Raw genomic sequence first — 22,605 nt, 5'->3', positions numbered from 1 at the left:
TGTAATTGTAAGAATAATGTGCATATATATACATATAAAAATTAGATTACATATGTATCATTTGTGAAGACCTTAGTTCTGTCTTCAGTATAGAGACATAACAAAAAATAAAACTTTTTAAATTTTTTAATAAAAAGTTTACATACTGAAATTAAGCCAGTGGATTATATTTGTAATTTTACTTTTTACTGGATAGTTCCATAGAATAGTTGTGCCTGATGATTCTGGTTTCTCTTTTATCCTTCAAGTTCTGGAAGTGAATTTCACTAATGTGTAGAGTAGCAAAATGACTTCAGATGAGACAAGAGTATCTAATTATTTGGAACTGTGTATTAGCAGTAGTGAGGGAGAAATGTCTGGTTGCTTTTTGTCCTGCTTTCCCTTCTCAGAGCTGGAGTGCAGCCTATATAGATATTGAGGCACTGTAATTGAATTGTTTCTCTTTATCTTCTTTGCTAGATTCTTGGTTTTTGTGGTTGTATCTGATCTATAGGATTGGGTTGGAGAGTCAAGGAAACCCTCCATTTCCTAAGAGTGTTCACTTGACTTTGAATTGGGTTAATATCACATAGCTCTGTTTTAGTCAAATAAATAGAATGAAAGATTTCATATAGCCATTCAGTGTGTGATAAATCCTAGCAGCTAGCAATCCCTGTTAAAACTGTCAGTGGTGATGTAAAATGGAGCATCTTTAACTGTATGCATTGAGAGTGTCTGCCATTACTTTCTGGGTGTCCAGTGTTACTGATGTGATTGTTCTTATACTGCAGTCATGTCCTGTATTTTTGAGACAGGATTTCATTGCACAGCCCTGGTTGGTCTTGTTCTTGTGATGTAGACCATACTGGCCTCAAACCCAGAGATCCTGTGCTTCTGCCTTGGGTGCTGGGATTAAAGGTGTACTACTACACTTGGTGATGTGTTTTTATTAAGTATACAGAATTTTGTTCAATCAAGTGTGGAATTGACAATTCACAACATATAAATTGGAAAGTTTGTGTGGTTTATCATGATAGTAACATGTGGAAATGGACTGGCAGATAAAGGAATTGGGCCTGAGATCTGCTATAGACTGAATTAAAAGTTAGAGCTATTTTCTGTTACTATAAATCTGTTGAGAGTTTGAGTGGCAAACATTTTAGCTGTTGTTGTCTGAGTTCTTATTAACGGTTTGTTAATAGCACTAGAACTAAGAATGCTTGATTTTTGTCATTTTTAAAAAAGGATTAGTAGGTAATTATGGAGGATCATGAAATTGGCTTGTTGATTTAAAACCTTGGTTTCAGTTAGAACTTTGTTTTACATTTTGAATTTATGAATTAAAAGTTGCATCACAGTCGACTTCTAGGATCGCCACATTCCTCTTTGGAAAATATATGTTTTATATATATATTCTTCTGTTACTTGCAGCAGAACTATTCCACAGTATTATATAGTTTATGACAGAAGCTTAGAATATATCAAGGGTTGGTTGAATCCCTACTTGGTAAAAAGGTGAAATACTTTGTGAAAAAAGTGGTAGGGCCAAGCAGTGATAACAAATGCCTTTAATCCCAGCACTTAGGAGGCAGAGTTGGGGCAACCTTTGTGAGTTTGAGGCTAGCCTGGTATACAGAGCTAGTTTTAGGATAGCCAGCAGAAAAATCCTGTCTCAGAAAATCAAAAACAACAACAGCAGTAAAACAACAACAACAAAAACGGAGGTATTCAAGGCTACCTTTCAGGAAGTCTTGGTTCATCAAACCATATTAGTCTGGAAGCAATCCACAGGTTCTCATCCTCTGTGGAAACAAAAGAAGAACCTCTTTTCCGAAGCAACATATTCTTAGACCCGAACTGGAAATCATGATACCTTTAGAACATATATGCTGGTTTAGCTTAACACCCCATACAATGACATGTATCTCTCTACTCAGCTCCTTCACAGTCAAAAAATTCAAAGAAAACACATCACCATTATTCATAGCATACAGAGGGAAATCCCACATCAATTAAATATACAGTGTTCTACCTGAATGTATGCCTGCACACCAGAAGAGGGTACCAGATCTCATTATATATGGTTGTGAGCCACCCCGTGGTTGCTTAGAATTGAAGTAAGAATTTCTGGAAGAGCAGCCAATGCTCTTAATCTCTGAGACACCTGTCCATCCCCGTTTTAGAATTCTTACTATAAAATGTTTTAGGGATAAATTATTATGTTTTTGAGGACTTTCAGACCTCTGTATTGTCCAGACCACTGAATTCTTTCTTTAAAAATATTGTATTATAGCTTTTATCTCAGTATAGCTTTGCAATACATGGTTAATACTCAAGACCTTTGGTAGTTGAATCCCAGTGTGTTGTTGCTTTATTATTTGCTTATTCTAGCTCCCAAGTATAGTATTTTTCTTAGAATTAAGTTTTTTAGGTTTCTTCTTACTTGTGATTAGGATTTAAGATTTTGAAACTAGTTAGCAGACGATCCTAAGCTTGTTTTCACTCTTTTTATTATTTTAAACTATAGTGAATTGGGAGTGGGATCTGTTCAGTGGTAGATAATTTAGCCAGCATTCAGAAGGCTCAACACTGAACAATAAAAGTAACAATAACAAAAAGCTAATCATATGAATTGAACTGACAGTATTTTTGCATTAAATATCACTTACAAAAAAACCTAAGGCACCAAACACTTGCCAATACTGGTTTAAAAAAAACCTTCAAAATTTTAAGCATTGCATTGGAATTTTTCTTTCTTTTTTCTTCTAAGACAGATTCGATGCCCTATTGTATTCCCAGGCTGGCCTGGATACTTTGAGCAAAAGTCCTTTTGCCTCTCAGCCTCTCAGGTAGCTGGAAAGACAGGTGTGTGTTTGATACTTTGCCAGCAGTCTTAAGCAGAAATTTCCATTTAAATGCAAGATAGCATTAGTAAATGTTTTCTTTTAGTAAATTAAGTAATTTATTAAATATAATTAGTAAATTAGTAAATTAAGTACTATGGATTTCAGTGCAGTGTATTTTTAAGAATTGAATCAAAATACATCTTTTTATTTTTGTAATGAGAGTATCAAGATAAAAAAAATACTGGTGATATGTTGATCAACAGGGTGTAGAGCTTGACTATTAATCGAAGAAAATGAATAAAGGTTGATGCAAAGAGGGGAACTGACAATTTCTTGGCCATCTGAGGGAAAGGCAAAGGACAGACCTGGTGCTGGAGAATTGTCTGTATTCTGTCAATCATGTTTTAAATAAACGCTAATTGGCCAGGCAGGAAGTATAGGCGGGAAAACCAGACAGGAAGTAAAAAATGATACAATGAGAACAGGAGAATTCTGGGAAGGAGGAAGTTGATTCCTCCCAGTCCTGCGCATACCACCGAGGAAGTAGGATGTGATCTGCCAGCTGAAAAAGGTGCCGAGCCATATGGCTAAAATAGATAAGAATAATGGGTTAATATAAGCTACAAGAGCTAATAAGAAGACTGAACTAATGGGCTTTATAACTTATAGAGATCTCTGTGTGATTTTCTTTGTGGCTAAACAGCTGGGGGAACCAGGCAGGACAAAACCCCCAACAAACAGGACGTTCATATTACACAGAATATGTAATATTACATATTGTCTTGTCTTTACTCCTACCTTTTGATTGTGACACTTAACCTTGCATGTCTCATACAATAAACACACCTAAAGCTTATGGTTAAAACAAAATGACTTGGTGTGAACACACATATAAAACATTTCATATACATACACATAGCTGTTTAGTTGTTAGTTTTACTCTACAAGTTCAAGTTCAATTTGACTAATTGCCACTCTCTTTTACGCTTTTGCTTGTTTTAAGTTACTTCCAGTCACAAATTCACATACCTATAAATGTTGCAAAGATTTAGAGGTTTCCTTCCACACAAAATTCTTCACTTTAGACATTCATTTAATGATTTATAATTTTTTATCAGTTATTTATCAAACTTAAATATCACATTTCTTTTTAGCATTTTGTATATTGCTTGTGTTTGATTTGTGTAATAGTTGTTTTAACATTGCTTTTCAGTGCTAGGGTTATAGCTTAGTTTTTTCTTATGTTTTAAATATTTTAGGTACGTGAGTGTTTTGCCTGTGTGTATGTATGTGCACCACATGCATGTCTAATGCCTGTGGAGGTCAAAAGAGGGGATTAGAGCTCTCAGAAAATTGAACCACCATGTATGTGGGTGCTGGGAAGTGAACCTGGTTCCTCTTTAAGAGCAACAAGTGCTCTTAACCAATGACCCATCTCTCCAGTCCCTAGTTCAGAGTTAACAGTCTTTGAGTAGAACACATAGAGCTCTAAGTTTGATCCTCAGCATTGCCCCTACTGTAGCACAAGACACTAGCCACACACAGCCGTGCTGTGTCTTGTTGCTTTCTTATGTGATGTATGTTATTTTTTTGGGTGCTGGGGATTGAATCCAAGGTCTTATACATGCCAGGCTCTTATACTGTAGCTGATGTAAATCGATAGCCCATAAGGTACAACATTTTTTTTAAGTTTAAATTGTTCTTACTTTGTCTTTTAAGCGATGATTTACTGGAGGATTCAGACAGCGAAGAGCATTCCAGATCAGATTCTGTGACAGGTATGTAAAAATCTTAGATAATGTATTTTATATATACTTATACAGTTCAAAGTAAATCTTAACACTAATTGATTCTTAATTTCCTAGTGAAATTGGAGATCTTTACTGATACAATATTTTCAGTTTTCTGTGTTTTTTAGAGATCTTCATTAAGTATAAGAACATTGTGTTCTCTAATTCAAATTTAAACGAGAAACAACTTTTTCATTCAAAGGAAATAAAGTATTAGGTATATTAAATCTTTGTCACATATACCAGGGGATGAAAATTGTGCTTATTTGTATGCTATAGTCTGTTAAATAAGTGTAATGTTTAAATAAAAGTTCTTGATAGGCACAAAAGCTGAAATTGTGAAGTCATAGGCATTGTGGTGTCAAGTAGATGTTGCCTTGCTTGTTCATAAAATAATAAGGTAAAGTAACATGGTTCATCTAGCCCAGGCTGGCCTGGAGTTTGCTATGTTAATTAGACTGATAGTGAACTCTGTGGTCTTCTTGCCTTAGCCTCTTCAATGTTGAATTGTAGATATGTGTCAATATGACTTACATGTGTCATGTTTTTAAATAGTTTTTCATAGAGGAGGTGTGCATCTCAAAATAATTTTATTACATTTTTTTCTTTGTGGACACATATGTGTTTGAGTATACTCATCTGTGCATATACCTGAGGAAACTGCAGGTGGATGTGTTGAATGTCTTTGCTTTTTTTCCACCTTAGTTTATAAAACATTCTCAGTTTCTCTGTCTCTCTGTGTCTCTTTGTCTTTGGTTTTTCAAGACAGGATTTGACTGTGTAGCCCTAACTGTCCTGGGAATTCACTCTGTAGATCAGGCTGGCCTTGAACTCACAGAGATCTGCCTCCCTCTGCCTCCCAAGTGCTGGAATTAAAGGTATAGACCACCACCGAAACATTCTTTTACTAAAGTGGGAGGTTATCTATTTGACTCTGCTAGCTGGACAGAAAACTGTGGAGTTCCACCTGTCTATGCTCCCAGTGTTGGAGTTACAAATAGATACTCCTGTTCTTGACTTTTACGTGGGTGCTGGGAATCTAAACTTAAATCATCAGGATTGTAGTCAAGCCTTACACTGCTTGAGCCATCTGTTATTGCTCTAGCACGTTAGAGTGTCAATCCCAATCTACTTATTATTATAGTCAAATTATATTTCTTACTGTAAAATAACAATATTTAACATATGTAATATATAGCGATTAAATAAGATAACTGCATATAAATAATTGTACACAGTACCTGAGAAATGCCCAGTTTTTAAAAAGTGACGGTTATTGTGACTGTGACTGTAGCTTAATGTCATGTCATGGTCATGTCAAGGACATGTAACATGTGTCCTTAGAAGAAACATGGGATTTTGTAGTATAGTAGTTAAAAACTATAATTATTATAGCATAGTGAATGCTTTCTAAGTTCTGATTTGCTGTGAAATGTTCTTGAAGCTTCTACAAGGAAGGCCATACTTATTTGGGATTAACTATCATTTTTCAAGTTCTTAGTCATGGGACAAAAAAACCATAAAAGATGTGAAAATACCCTGAATGATAAAACTTAATTCTAGAAAAGTAAAAGAATTGATTTCATTTAGAAAGTTTAAAATAGGAGACTAGAGAGATGGCTCAGTGGTTAAAAGCATTGGATGATCTTCTGGAGAACCTGGGTTCAATTCCCAGCATCCACACGGCAGCTCACACATATCTGTAACTCCAGTTTTCAGGGGATGCATGCGTCTCAGAGAGGCATACATGCAGGCAAAACACCAGTGCACATAAAATAAATAAAGTTTAAAACATTTTTAGATCAGGCTGGCAAAATGGTTCAGTAGGTAATTGATACTTAACTGCCAACCCTGCTGACCTACCTGAGTTGGATCTTTTTTTTTTTAATATTTATTTATTTATTATATAATATTCTGTCTGTGTGCATATCTGCAGGCCAGAAGAGGGCACCAGACCTCATTACAGATGGTTGTGAGCCACCATGTGGTTGCCAGGAATTGAACTCAGGACCTTTGGAAGAGCAGGCAATGCTCTTAACCACTGAGCCATCTCTCCAGCCCATGAGTTGGATCTTTTGAGGTTGAAGGAGACAGCAGAGTCCCATAAGTTGTCCTTGGACCTCCACACATGCTCCATGTTGCGTGTAGACACACACAAACCAAATGCATACAATTTAGCCTAATGAAAGAAATGACCTCTTTGCTACTCTTTTACAAAGACAGAAGCAGCTTGATATTACATTTTTTTTGTTTGTTTGTTTTTCAAGACAGGGTTTCTCTGGATATTACAGTTTTAAAATCTTCTATGGAAAAATAGGGTATGCACACAAAACCTTTTGGGTTTAAGTTTTTTATTTGTTAAATGTTTGCAGTAAGTGTTCTTCAATGTCCCCTTTTCTTAAAAATACTTTGGTTTTAACTATAGCAACTTTCTTGTTCTTTTCTTTTGGTTTACAGATTTTATTATATATTTTTGGGTTTAATAGCACTTAACATTTTCTGGGCATTCTGGCACATGCCACAATCTGTCATGGCTGTGATTAGGAGGATTGCTAATAGTTTTAGCCTGGCTGTCTGATATAGCAAGACTCTGTTTCACCCCTCAGATAATACTTGCATTTGGACTGTATTCTTACTTATCTTCTACCATTATGTTTTCTTCTGTGTTTGTTGATTTTCCACATTGGCTTAGGATGTATTTCAGTTTTTTTTTTTTTTTTTTTTTTTTTGTATTTCAGTTTCTAATACCCATAAATTTATTATATATTCTTTTTCTTTTGGGACAGGATCTCATTATGTAGCTCTGACTGATTTGGAACTTGCTATATAGATTAGGCTAGCCTTGAACTCACAGTTTTGAGCTTCTGTCTCGTGAGTGTTGGGATCAAAGGTGTATAGTGCTTTCCAGGGTCCTTATGGTATATTCTTCTTGGTACATGTGATACATTTTTTTTTAAAAGATTTTATTTATTATGTATACAACATTCTGACTCCATTATGCCTGCAGGTCAGAAGAGGGTGCCAGATCTCATTACAGATGGTTGTGAGCCGTTGTGTGGTTGCTTGGAATTGAACTCAGGTCCTTTGTAAGAACAGTCAATACTCTTAACCACTGAGCCATCTCTCCAGCCCCATGTGATACATTTTTAAAAGAAGTGTTGTCTTTAAATAAAATTAAAAGATCATGGAGTAAGGGATAAAACCCTTCCAGTTTAAAAATTTTATATTCCTTTATTTGTATTATGTGTAGTGTACACGAGTATGAGGTCATGTGTGTGGAGGCCAAACACCTACAGTGATTTTTTTTTTCTTTTTTCTTTTTGAGGTAGAATCTCTCTTTGACTTAGAGTTTACTAGTTCTAGGCTAGACCATTTGGTGAGTGAGCCTTGGGAACCTGCTTGTCCTGGCCTCCCCAGTACTGGTTGCAAATCTTCTTGCATGCCTGGGTTATTTTACATGGGTTCTGGGAATTGAATTCAGGTCTCTCATGCTTTCTTATAAGATAGATACTTTATTGACTGAGCCATTTTCCTAGCCCTAGTTAATTTCTTCATTTGAGGGGTTGCAAGTGGGCTATTCTTTCATAGGAAGATACATTTTTGTGAAACTAATTTTAAATATATAGGTTCTAACCATTCCCCCCACCCCCTCTAGTTTTTCAAGACAGGGTTTTCCTGTGTAGCATTGACTGTCCTAAAACTAACTCTGTACACCAGGCTGGCCTTGAACTCACAGAGATCTGCCTGCCTCTGCCTCTGGAATTATAGTTATGGTCACCACTGCCTGGCAACAGTATGTTTTTAAATCATTAACTTTTTGGAGATTCATGGCGTAAGCATATCTAAGCTTGATAGTTATAAGAGATGTAGTCTTATCTTGTAGCATCTTTTAAAAATTTTAGGTGCCATTTCAGAGCTTTACAACTCTGAGTGATTTGTATTAGTTTGAGTGACATAGTTCAAAGAATTGCAGAATGTATTAACCTCAAAATTATGAGTACACAATAAGAGGCATCTGTTTTTTGGTTGAAGATTGTAAGTTTTGAAAGTTCCTAGTTAATTTCAAAGAGAAAAGTTTTTTGTCTGAACCATGTATAAGAATTAAGGAAACATGACTTCTCATGAAGACTGCAAAGAAGGGTTGGCATGAGAATTGAGTACAAATTGAACTTCAACTTTAGGAAGGAGCCAAGACAAAATCCAATTGCTTAGTTCAGGAAGTATGACTGTTGGAAACTGTGGCTTTGATACTACTTACAAAAGCGAGCTACAGAAAGATTATTACTCAAAGTGATTGGAAAGTATTGCATTGCAGGTATGTTGCATAAAAAAATAGTTATTATGTGGTCTTGTTGGTTTCTAGAAATTCTGATTTAAGGGTCTGGCTGTTGTTCAGTGGCAGAGTAGTTGCTTGACATTCATGGGGTCATGTTATTCCAGGGTACTGCAAACAAAATGGAAGGAGGAGGAAGAGAGAGGTGTCAGATTTTCTCAACGAGTTATCCTGTTTCCTATATGTGCATTGAGTATTTATAATAGGAAGTAGAAAAGTAGGATCATTTACTGTATTTTTCTGTTATATATTTATTTTCTAGTTCTTTGCTTTCTTTGCCCAGGGTCTCACATTGTATCCTAGTTTGTCTTAGAGCTCTTTATATAGCCTAGACTGGCTTCATCTCAGAGTAATCCTCCCAGCTCAGTCTCTTGAATCTTGGGATTACAGCAGTGAGCCACCCAACCTAGTCTATTATTTCCTTTTCAACAGTTTTACTATACATGCCATTTACTTTCAGTATTGTCTTAATTTTGTGTGCTTTGTGGACTTATTTGATTTAATATATAGATTAAAACTATTCTATTTGAACAATTTCTTGTCACAACTTTAAAAAGTCATTTTATGTTTTTTAGTTTATTCCAACAAATAGATAAGCATCTTCAGGATATATTATACATAAGGAAAACTATAAAAAACACTTTATTTTTTACTCAGAGTTTCCAGTCTGAGAAAGTAGATATAAGACAATGCTATGTAGTGAAGTGGCTGTTTGTTATTCTAGATACAGAATATGGAAGGAATGAACAGTCTGGTTTTTCTGCTTTAGTTATAAAAGATTTCAGTGGTAACGGCTAGTAGTAGTATGTGATGTGAAGATTATCCCAGATAATGGGACATCCTGGCTAACACTGTAAGTGAGCTTTAAAGGGACTCTACTGGTATATAACAGAACACCTTGGTGGTCCACTGAGTCCTTGCTTGTGCATCTACACACTTCATTTAATATTCTCTTGACTCTTCCTGCCTAATTATAAAAGCAGTTCTAATTTTTCTTTATTTTTGCCTATCAGTTGTTTTTACATCGTTGTTACTGACTATTACATATTATTGAAAAATTAAAAAAAGAACAAAAATAAAAACCAAGATTGGTTGAAAGAATTTTCAGTTCGGTGTTAGATTACCTAACTGAATGGTTGACTGTTGTCTCTGGTGGGATTTTTGTCCAAACATGACTGTCCGTATTGTGAAACAAGAGAGAAGAAATGGTGCTTTGAATCTTAAAGTATTAAGAAGAGAGGACTTGAGATTATAGTGTTTTTTCTTAAGTATTTAAGAGAGTGCATAAATTACAATGCACAAATAGTGTTGCATCTCTTTTTTGGTTTAGAATTGAAGTCCAGAAATTCTATTCTTTTAATATAATTTTAAAGCAGTGACTAAATATAGTAATTTACTTTACCTTTCCATGCCTCAAAAATTATTTTTTATTTAGTTTTGTAAAGAATGTATTTGAGCTGAAAATAATTTTGAATTTCTTGAATAGTTTTTTTTTATTTTCTTACATAGAGTTATCTGAGATTTGATTTTCTTTTAAAATACTTGAAATTTAGAAATTATTTTGTATGTGTATATATGTATGGGCACATGTATACGTGTGAAGGCCAGAGGGGCAGCTTGTGGGAGTTAATTTTCTTCTGCCATGTTTGTCCCAGTGATGGAGCTGAGTCTCGCTAGGGGGCAAGTGTAATTACCTGCTGATCTATCTTGTAAGCCATAAAATACTTTGAATTCTTGTCTTTGATATAATGCATAGACCAGATCAATTAGGAAAAAAGCTCATTGAAGTACTGATTGCGATTAATATCACCAAGGCCGCTTGCTGCATCTAATGTGTTGTTTGTTTTCAAAGGGCATACATCACAAAAGGAAGCCATGGAAATAAGCCTTGATATAACAGCACTCAGCATTCTCCAGCAGCCAGAAAAACTGCAGTGGGAGATTGTGGCAAACGTGCTTGAGGATACTGTTAAGGATCTTGAAGAACTTGGGGCAAATCCTTGCTTAACAAACTCTAAGAGTGATAAGACAAAGGAGAAGCACCAGGAGCAACACAACATTCCCTTTCCATGTTTATTGGCTGGAGGTTTATTAACATATAAATCTCCCGCTACCTCACCCATTAGTAGTAATTCCCACAGGTCACTGGATGGTTTAAGCAGAACTCAGGGCGAAAGTATATCAGAACAAGGGTCAACTGACAATGAATCCTGCACAAATTCAGAACTGAATTCTCCTCTGGTAAGGAGGACTTTGCCTGTTTTACTTCTTTATAGTATCAAAGAATCTGATGAGAAAGCAGGAAAAATCTTTTCACAGATGAACAATATTATGAGTAAAAGTTTGCACGATGACGGTTTTACGGTTCCACAGATTATTGAAATGGAATTGGATAACCAGGAGCAGTTGTTGTTGCAGGATCCTCCTGTGACTTACATTCAGCAGTTTGCAGATGCAGCAGCCAGCCTCACCTCTCCAGATTCTGAGAAGTGGAACTCTGTGCTACCCAAGCCTGGGACTTTGGTTCAGTGCTTGAGACTACCAAAGTTTGCAGAGGAGGAGACTCTTTTTATAGACTCCATAACTCCTTGTGCTGATGGAATTCATTTATTGGTAGGACTGCGGACATGCTCTGTTGAATCGTTGAGTGCAATAAATCAAGTCGAGGCCTTGAATAATTTAAATAAATTAAACTCTGCACTATGTAATAGACGGAAAGGTGAGCTGGAGTCCAATCTTGCTGTAGTGAATGGTGCAAATATTAGTGTGATCCAACACGAGTCACCAGCAGATGTACCAACTCCTTTGATCATCCATCCGGAGCAGAGGAATGTTAGTGGTGGATATTTAGTTCTTTACAAAATGAATTATACCACTCGAATAGTGACTTTAGAAGAGGAGCCAGTAAAAATCCAACATATCAAAGATCCCCAGGACACAATTACCTCGCTCATATTGCTTCCACCAGATATACTGGATAATCGAGAGGATGACTGTGAAGAGCCTGCTGAGGACGTGCAGTCAACCTCAAAGAATGGGATTGAAAGAGAAAAGAAGTCTGACATTTCTACTCTTGGACACCTGGTGATAACCACTCAGGGAGGATATGTGAAAGTATTAGACCTTTCAAACTTTGAAATTTTGGCCAAAGTGGAGCCTCCCAAAAAGGAGGGCACTGAAGAACAGGATACATTTGTTTCTGTCATTTACTGCTCAGGCACAGATAGGCTGTGTGCGTGCACCAAAGGTGAGCTATTGGCTTGATCTTCTCAATATTTTTATGTGGCATTTGTCTATGTACATACCTAGTGTAAATTTTAGGTCTGTTTGAGAGAGGGTTCTTTTTTGTTTTTAAATAATGTAGTGGTCCATTTCACTACTATTTTTACTGACCTTAATTTTTTCTTTATTTTACTTTTAAAATGTCCCCTATGCAAGAAATCTATTTGTGAGTAACTTAGTAAGTCATCAGAAAGTATCTTTCTAGCTGAATACAAAGCTTTACTTGGGACCCTAAAACTCCAAGGTCATGAGTTCAAGGCCAGGCTAGATTGTGTAGCAAGAAAGATCTTTCCTTAACTTCAAGAAACAGGTATCCTGATATTTTTTTGAATACTGACTCTGCCTACATTTGTGGACCTAGTTTCTTCAGAAAATAGGATAGACGCCCTATCCAAGATGTGACAACACACTTGACATAAGCTACTTAAAGGAGGAAGGACTTAACTCTGCAGATGGTGTCAGAAATTTAGTTTGTCACTGTTAGGAATGTATGACTGAACAGGGAAACTTGTGTCATGGCACATACAGAGCAATAGTGTGTGTGTGTAAGGTGAGGGAAGAGAGAATGATGATAGCTTGTGGTTCTTTCATTCCAAAGGGACCCCTATATTCAGGACAATTTCCTACCTCTACTCCTTTGTGCAGATGCTCTCATAGATGCACTTACAGCTGCTTTTTCAATTTTTAGGCATCTCTTAATACTGTCAAGTTGATTAGCTGCCACAGTCTATTGCTTAGGCTCATTATATTTAAATAATGTATATAAAGTTTCTGGCACAGATTACGTCTGGAAAAAAAAGAACTTAGCAATTACTTGGCAATTAATCCTTAGTTTTATAAAGTGTAAAGATGTTTGATTCTCCTTACTCATAATCTTTGGTAGATAAAAAAATTAGTTTCTCAACATTTGAGGCTCTATTGGACTAACATTTCTCCATATATTTGTGTAAATCAAGTAACTATACAACAGATTTTGACAAGAATTACTGAACTTTTGAGGCATAGCAAATACTGTTTGCTATTGGTAGGTTAGTTGAAATTGTAGGGCCACAAAATTTTTGACGCTTAGATGATTAAAGCTAAGACTTGGTGGATTTGGGAAAAACATCACTCATTCTCTATCTGTGCTTTAGGTTAAGTAGATTACCAGGGCTTAGCCAAGGAGGTTAGTAGCTAGTGTATTAATTTGGTTCAGATTGCATTTTTGAGCTACATCCAGTGGGAAAAAGTATTCAAATTGTATTAAAATAAAAGTAAGCTGATAAACACTATGAGCAGTTCAGCATACCTTTTGAATGATACAAACTTTAAAGTATGGGTAAGACTTTAAAGTATGAGTATTCTGAGGAATTTTAGCTTACTGATCACGTGTCAGTTTGTTACTCTGCCAGTGATCATATCAACTTTATAATGTATATGCTTTTTAGTAGAGTCCATTTTCCAGATTAGTAAACTAAGTAGAGTTCAGTAACTTGTCCTCATTACAGAGCTAATGAATGGTAGAGAGGATTCTAAGCTAGTTGGTTTGTTGTCTGATCCTTTTAAACTATGTATACACTACACTGTCATAGTATAGCAAAATGAATTCTTCATAGTGTTCAATATGGAAGATCTGAGAAGTTGTCTTCTTGCCATGAATCATTTAATATGATGCTTGAGTGGTTTGGCTCGGGCACATGCTTGTAAGATACTAGTATTTGTAGAAATGTAGTAAGGGTTTAATTATTTCCATTAGATTAATTTAGTAAGACTAATATTTGAAAGTAGATTGATATATTCTAAGAGTTGGGACAGCAGGGTTCCCAGGAAGCAATCTCTCCTAATGAGTTAATTTTCTTAACTGTCCTTGAACTCTCTTCAACGCTGGGATTTCAGGTGCTAACAGGACCAACTGCTAGAGAACTAAAGCAAGCATCCTTGCCCTATGTGTGAGCTGGTATGAGTTGTCATCCCAAGGCCGGTGTTGAGTCTCTCCAACTCTCCATCTTCATTGAGGCAATCTCAGTTTCATCCAGAGCTTGATCAGCTAGTCTAGCTAACCAGCTTGTTCAAAGTGTCTTTTGTCTCTGCCTCCTGAGCATTAGAATTACAGGTGACCACCATACCCATCTGATGTTCCATAAGTTCTGCGCATCCAAACTCCAATCCTCATGCTTTGTTGGCAAATTCTTTACCTGCTTGCCATTACCTCAGCTTCTGGAAGTGCTCTGTAGACCAGGCTGGTCTTGAACGCACAAAGATCCACCTGCCTCTCCCTCCCAAGTGCTGGAATTAAAAGCACGTGACACCACATCTGGCGTCTAAATTTTTTTTTTTTTTTTTCAAGACAGGGTTTCTCTGTATAACAGTCCTGACTGTCCTGGAACTTACTTTGTAGACCAGATTGGCCTCAAATTCACAGAGATCCACCTGCCTGTCTCCCAAGTGCTGGGATTATAAACCACCACCACCCAGCCTAAAAATTTTTATAATTAAATGATTGTAACATGAACAAAAACTAGAAGTTACATATTGTCATTGAATCACCATTATAATATTTGATACATCTATATAATATTGAGTAATATTTAAATAATATTAAACATTTATGCCTTATTCACCATTTCTTTGTGGGGAAAACTTTGAAGTCCTCTGTTTTGGTTCTTTGACATGTTCATATATGATATTATGTGCAACATAGTGTATAGTAGTTACCCAGAGCTGCTTCCTCCTGTATTAGTGTTCATTGATTTCACATTTCTCTCTTTCCTGTCCCTGGCCTCTGTAACTACGATTTTGCTGTGAACTTACACGAGATGAACTTTTTTAGATTTTACACGAGTCATCTCATTGAGGTACTTTTCTGATTTATTTTGCTTAACATGATGATCTCTAGTTCTACCCATGTCATTTTTTTATTATTATTATTTTTACTTATTTGCTTATTTTGAGACAGGTTTTTTTCTGTGTAATAGCTCTGGCTTGTTCTGGAACCCACTCTGTAGTTCCAGGCTCGCCTTAAACTTACTGAGATCCACCTACCTCTGCTGGGAGACGACTCGCACCATCACCTCCCAGCTAAAATCTGCTTTTTTATTTTTATGTGCATTGGTGTTTTTCCTGTGTGTATGCCTGTGTAAATGTTTCCAGGTCCCTGGAACTGTAGTCACAGACAACTGTAAGCTGGTGCTGGAAGTTGAACCCTGTCTTCTGGAAGAGCAGTCAGTGCTCTTAACCACTGAAACATCTCTTCAGCCCCCATGTCATTTTAAATGACAGATTTCATTCTCTTATATGGCTGAGTAGTATATATGTGCCAGATTTTTTTTCTTTGATTCATGAGTTTAAGGGCACTTAGGTTGTTTCCATTTCTTGGGCTATGGTAAATTCAGTATTTCCATTAATTTGGGTATGAAATGTCTCTTTGACAAATGATTTCCTTTGGTGGTAATTTACCCAGTAGTAGAATTACTGGAGTGTATTGTGCTTCTGCAATGAAAGTATTTTGTGTAACCTCCATCCTGCGTCCCTTCGCCCCATTTGTGCTGTGCTCAAGCTCTCTCTCCCCTTCCACCATATGGGTTTCTGGGGTTGAACTCTTGACTTGTCAGGCTTGACAGCAAGTGTCTACTTACTGAGCCAGCTCACCGGCTCCCATACTTTATGAGTGTTTTCATGCATGTATGTCTGTATACTACATTGATGCAGTACCTGAGGAGGTTAGAAGCTCTCCTGTGTCTGGAGGGTTGTGAGCTGCCACGTTCTCTGTAAGAGCAACCAGTGAGTGTTCTTAATTACTGCTCTGTCTCTTTTTTCCCCGTTGAGTGTTTGGAATTCCTTGTATATATTTGATATCACTTTCTTGTATGTATGCATTCCACATATTCTCACTGATTCTATTTGTTGGGTCTGTGCTCTGTTGAATGTTTTTTACTGTTTCTTTGTAGCACTGGCTGTTCTAGAATTTGCTAGTTAGACAAAACTGGCCTTGAACTCAGAGATCTGACTGCCTATGGTTCCTGAGTGCTGGGATTAAAGGTGTGCACCATCACGCCTGGTGATTATTCTTATTGTTATATAGTAACTTTTTAGTTTTATGTGATCTCATTTGTTTATTTTCCCATTTATTTCTTTTGCTTTTGGAGTCTGATCTCAAAATCAAACCTTGGCTCATTTCGGTGTTCTGAAATAGTTCTCCTTTGTTTTGTTCTAGTACTTTTCATACTTTTGAGTTTTTTTTTACTTTTTTTTTTGAGATAAGATCTTATTCTGTAGCCCAGCCATGACTGGAATATACTATGTAGTTCAGGCTACCCTCAAACTCAGACATTTTCCTCCTTTAGCCTCCGATATGGTGGGGTTATCAGGTTGTACATTTAAGTATAATTTTCTTTGAGCTGGTACTTAAAATTGGTAAGAGATAGTGGTTTATATTTACTCTGCATTTGGACATCTACTTTCCCACAAACCATTTATTGAAATGATGATACTTTGGTTTATGTACTTTGCATGTTTTTGAAATCAGTTGGTTGTAACTATATGGATTTGTCTTATGTGTTCTATTGGTTTATGTGTCTTTTTTATTTTAGTATCATACTGATTTGATTACAGCATTTTTGTATTACGTTTTGTTGTTTTGTTTGTGCTTTTGCATATACCCCTGTGCTCATGGAGGCCAGAGGCAAATGTTTGCTATTCTGTACTGTGTTTCCTTTGATAGAGGATCTCTCAACCTGAAACTAGTTGAATCATGATGAAGCTCCAGTGATCCTTCTGTCTCTATGCAGGGAGTTGGGACAGATAATGGGGTTAGACCCTACTATTTCTGCCACCCTGCTACTGAATTTTATTGTTCTTTGCTGAATTGAGCCCTTTACATTATATAATTACCTTCTTTACTGCTTTCTACTTCTTTTAATTTTACTGGTATTGTTATAATACACCTGCTTTCCTCTGGATTGCATTTGTATGGGACATTTTACTCATTTCATCACTGTTAGTCAAAGTTTATAGAGGTGTAGTGGATCTCTGTAAAGTGATATAGAGTTTAGTCCTTTTCTCCCATTTAGTCACTCTGTGTCTTTAATCAGATAATTTCATCAATTTATTGTAAAGGCAATTAGTATAAGTAATACCTTACAGCTATTATGCCACTTCTTTTCTAGTTTTGTTGTATTTTTTTTAATTGTCCTGTAGTCTCTTTTAGTGCTTTAATGAGCTACTTGAGTTGTGTGTTCCGATCAATTGCTCCATTTTAGTTTGCTTATTATGGAGACTGATGTTGTTACTTTAAGATTTGTGGGGAACAGTTTTGATTATAGCAAGTTGTTTTGAAATGGTAGCAAGTTCACAGGATTGTATGAATAAGAACAGGAGCCATTGAGGTGGCTCATTGTGCAAAGGCACTTGCTAGCCAAGCCTGGTGAGCTGAGTTTGATATAACTATAACCCACATGTAGAAGCAGAGAACCAATTCCTTAGAGTTGCCCTCTGACTTCCACATGTGTCCATGCTATGGCATGTGTACTTATATGAACAGGCACACACATAGACAACAAATAAATGTAATAAAAATTTTAAAAAAAGGAATAAGAACAGAAATATCTTTATAAAAACGGATGCAGTTGCATTCCATTCCTGTCTGTATTTTTAGAAGCTGTCCTGTTTTACGTTTTTGTATTGACTTGGATTTATATAACTACTGCTACTATTAATTTTTATGCCTTTCTGGGTTTTTTTATTAATTATCTCTTTTATTTTTTTATTTTGGAACCCTTCTTTTAGCTTTTGTGGTAGAATGTGTTTGAGGTAGAAGCTGTGTTGGCAGATTCCTTGAATCTACCTTTATCTACATTATGAGTTTAAGGCCAACCTAGGCTGTGTAAGAAAGCATACAGCAGAACCCCACTACCACCACCACCAAAAACTTACCTGTTAAGTATATATTCTTTCACCTTTTGTTTGGATGACAAAGTATTTCTCCTTTCTTTAAAAAAGTTAGCTTTTATATATACAGTATTGTTTGAGTTTTTTTTCTCCTTTCAGATCTTTGAATCTTGCTCTTTCTTCACGTTTCTAAAGTTTCTGTTCAAGCAAGCAGAGTGTGGTGGTGCATGCCTTTAATTCTAGCAGGTAGAGTTGAGACCAGTCTTCTTTCATAGTGTTTTCTAGGGCTACATAGTGAGACTCTGTTTCAAAACAAAACAAAAAACCGTTATATTTCCGTTGAGAAGTCAGCAGTCAAGTAAATTGTAAATTGTGAGGGCACATCTCTTGGTTGTTTCATTTCTCTTACAGTCATGAGAACCTTCACCTTTCATCTGTGAGAGATTGATTATATAATGTCTTGGTGTTGAATTGGTGACTTTTGACCTTTTTGTATCTGGATATTTGTTTTTAAAATAAATCTCCTATCCTTTTCACATTCTCAGGTCTTTCTTGAACTCCCAGTACCTTAAATAGTTGCTCCTTTATACTATCCAAAATTGCTCCCTTTTCCATTCCTTTTCCTCTCAAATTGTTGTCTATTTTAGGTAGCCTGTCTTTGAACTCAGTAATTCTTTTGTTTCATCTGTGCTGTCATGATTTAATTGTAGTTGGTCCATGGTGGTGCTTGCTTTTAATCCCACACTCAGGAGGCAGAGATAGGTAGAGCTCTGTGAGTTTGAGGCCAGCCTGGTCTACAGAGTAGAAACTGATCTACAGAGTCTACACAGAGAAACCCTGTCTCAAAAAAAAGTAATAATAATAATTTAACTGAGTAAAGTCTTCAGATCAAACATTTTTAAAGTTTTTTTTAAATCTCTGTTAGAGGTTGGACATGTTGGTTTTAAAGATTTATTTTTAGTACTTTGGATTATGTGTCTGGGAATGCTGTTGTGCTTAAAGGGCAGAGACATCAGATTCCCTGGAAGTGGCATTACAGGGAGTTGTGAGCTGACATAGATGCTGGGAATGTGTCTCCAACCCTGTGCCAGAGCCACAGTTACTCAAGCCCTTTGCATGGTATTCTTACAGCCATTTATTATTAATTAATAGTTTGCATGTGCATCTCTCAGTTTGTTGTTTTGAGTTCATTGAACTGAGCAGATTTGTGGGATGTTTTCTGTCTAATAGGGAAGTTACCCCCACCTATTTCTGCCTTTTGAGTGCTGGAATTAAAGGTGTATACCATCACAGCCAGCTTCTTTTCCCCTCTCATTCAGCAAGTATGGGGTAGTCTTTCTTGGTCCATCGTAATTCATGGCTGGGCATTTAGTATTATAGAAAGTCAGTCTGGTTCCGTTCTCCTTAAGGATTGTTACTTAGTGTATTTTGTAGCTCAACTGACTCTAAAGTTTGTTTTCTATTGTTACAGGTGACTGTCCTCATTTTTCCTTGGTTTTTATTTTTAAGGATTGTTTGTTTATGTTAATTTAAATTTTATACACGTGTAATGTATTTTGATTAGAATCACAGCCTCTCATATTATCCTGTCTCATCGTTTCCTCCTCCTCTTTGTACCCCCTATTTCCCCAAAAGGTCACACATACTTTCACACATGCAAACACACCCTCCCTTCCTCTTGACAGGTCACACACACATATACACACACTCTCCCTCCTGACTTTAATTAGGGTTGCTTTGCTTGGATGAGGGTGGGTTGGAGGGAGGCTTGTTTCTTACCTACTGTTTCTGTGTCAGCATACCTTAGTATTCAGCCGGCCTGTTGTGTTTCACAACCTTATGCAGTGTCTGTGTTTCTCCAACTTTATTTTCTGATGGAATTCCTCAGGTCTCTTGCATTGAAGTGGAGGCTTAGGTTGACTGACTTGGGGCCTCTTTGGTGGTTGCTGACCATGTGTGAAGGGTCTGAGTGGGTTATGTGGGGAGAGTTTACCCTATCCATGGTGCTTCTCTTGCTACTTGTTATTTTGTTGCTTTCTTCATACTTAAGGACTTTAACCTTACTTAGAAGGCCTTGTTGGCTTCCCACTTGAGACTAACACTTTTTAACTCTCAAAGCTCTGTAGGTCAAGTTCCCTTAGGAAGTAGCAATGAATTGGCAGATTTTCATGACTTCCCTCATCTTGACTGTAGGTTTTATAGCTTTATACATATACATATATGTGTGTGTGTATATATATGTATATATGTATATATATATATTGAGTTCATTGAACATATGTATATGACAAAAAAGCTATTTGACTATGTATCCATATAAACTTATATACACATGCGTGCACGTATATAGTCACAGCTTTTCTATCAGAAGTTTATATAAATTCATGTTATAGTGTAATATTATTTGTAGTCATGAATTTTTTAGTCTCATTTGCTGTTTTTATTTGACAGAGATATGAAAACTAAAAATTTGATTTGGTTTTTAAAAGTTTTCATTGTGAGTGCATTGAAGTTAAGAATATTTGTTCATTTTTGTTACTTCTGGAATTAAGAGATTGGGCTATGGAGCTTAATGTATTATTGTCCTCATCTGTAAGATGATCACAGGCTTTGGTAAAGTTTAGGTTAGTCAAAGATATCAAATCATTATGTTATATAATACAATGTAATGGATATGAGAATAAATACTTTCTAAAAATGTGTATTAGTGTTTTGCTTGCATATGTCTGTGTGTTCTTGGAGGTCAGACAAAGGTGTAAGATCCCTTGGAACTGGAGGTACAAATGGTTGTGAGCATCCCTGACTGTAATGAAAATTGAACCCAAGTACTTTGCATGAAGAAATGCTTTTAACTACTGGACCATTTCTGTAGTCCTGAGATAAATATCTCTCTGCTCTTTTCTTTACTATATTGTTTGTAGTTCATTGCAACTAAATTTCCAAATTCTTTGACACAGATAACTGCTGTGATGTTCTTTGTGTCAAATAGTATTAAATAAATGAATTTTAAACTAATAATGTGTCTAATTTTTAAACTATTTTCTATGTATTGATGAAATTTTACTACACTGTAGGTGGTGAGCTTCATTTTCTCCAAATTGGAGGAACCTGTGATGATATTGATGAAGCTGATATTCTGGTAGACGGATCACTTTCTAAAGGAATAGAACCATCTTTAGAAGGTTCTAGACCTTTATCAAATCCTTCAAGTCCTGGTATTTCAGGTAAGACACTACATTTTTAAATAATTAAGCATACCTTATAATAGTATTTATTTTCTTTTTTTTCTTTAAATAATGAAGTCTTGATTGCACTGTTTAGAAAGATAGTCTTTGACCATACTTATTGTTATACATTATTTATTATTACTTTTTGGTATTTGAAAAATATTACAAACTTATTAAAGAAAGAAATGATCTTCATAGGTTCATCAGTGAGATCTGCCTAAGCAGTAAAAACATTCTCTTAAGTTTTTAAAAATCACATTGTATTTAACTGTTCATTTATTTTGTGTGTAAGTGTGCGCATCCCACAACACTTGTGTGGAAATCAGAGGACTACTTGGAGTGGGTTGTCTCTATCATGAGTCCCCAGATCTGCACGTAGGTTGTTAGGTTTAACAGTAGGCACTTTACTCACTGAGCCATTTTCTCTCAATATGTAGCTTTTAGCTTAATTAAAGAGTACAATAAGAAACAGAGAGACATTGGGGCCGGAGAGAAGGCTTAACAGTAAAGAGCACTTTCTGCTCTTCCAGAGGACTGGAGTTCAGTTACCAGCACCAATGTCAACAGTTCACAATAGTCTGTAATTGCATCTCCAGTAATTCCGATGCCTCTAGTCTCCAGGGGCACCTGTACTCACATGTACCTACTCTCATAAAGACATACACATAATTTAAAAAGATACCAAATTCAAATAAGGAGGAACATTAAATAAGTGTAGAATCAGTGGAGTGGGTAATAGTCTTGACAGTCTTACTGAAGACATATATTAACATTGTCATTGCCCCCATCGAATCCTTGGATAGCATTTTGTGTGTTTGTTGTTTATGCTGTTCTCACTGTCCATGCCCACCCCAATTCTAGGTCTGTCAATATTAGCTAGGCTGAATTCACACTTCACCTGCCTCTCCTGACAAAGGGCTAGTGGATACTGTTTAGTTTCCAGCTTGTTACTCTTGCCTTTGTTCCCATCTACACTCTGTACTGTTTTTAGAGTTAATTTTACAAAAGAAGCAGCAATAGTGTGTTAATCCAAGCTTAAAATCTATTCTTGGCTTTGTTGACATCTATGAAATGACTAGGCCGTTTTTCTAGATATAATGAATTCATGATTTTTTTTAAAAAAAATTTTTTTATTTGTTTGTTTCCTTAAAAGAAGTTTTACTATGTAGCTCTGGCTAGCATGGAACTTACTGTGTAGACCAGGCTGGCCTCCAACCCAGATATTCACTTGACCTTCCCTTTAGTACTGGAATAACAGGCGTACGCCACCATTCCCAGGTAAA

The 22,605-nt window shown here is 36.2% G+C and overlaps 1 protein-coding gene across 10 annotated transcripts in view; it reads left to right on the top strand.

Annotated features, from left to right (window-relative positions):
- Birc6 (baculoviral IAP repeat containing 6) overlaps positions 1-22,605 on the top strand; it is a 195,994-nt gene that overhangs the window by 41,566 nt on the left and 131,823 nt on the right. For all 10 annotated transcript variants that reach the window (XR_009057854.1, XM_057783178.1, XM_057783186.1 and 7 more), the window contains exons 8-10: positions 4,545-4,603; positions 10,801-12,195; positions 21,170-21,319. Coding sequence is in view for 9 of the 10 variants with exons in the window: in XM_057783178.1 (XP_057639161.1) it covers positions 4,545-4,603; positions 10,801-12,195; positions 21,170-21,319 (1,604 nt within the window). In the remaining variant the exon portion in view is untranslated. The remainder of the gene's footprint in view (positions 1-4,544; positions 4,604-10,800; positions 12,196-21,169; positions 21,320-22,605) is intronic.

This window comes from Chionomys nivalis, chromosome 1, assembly GCF_950005125.1.
Source record: "Chionomys nivalis chromosome 1, mChiNiv1.1, whole genome shotgun sequence".
NCBI classification, from domain to species: Eukaryota; Metazoa; Chordata; class Mammalia; order Rodentia; family Cricetidae; genus Chionomys; species Chionomys nivalis.
The sequence above is the reverse complement of the archived record's forward strand: the minus strand, read 5'-3'. Positions and strand labels throughout refer to the sequence as shown.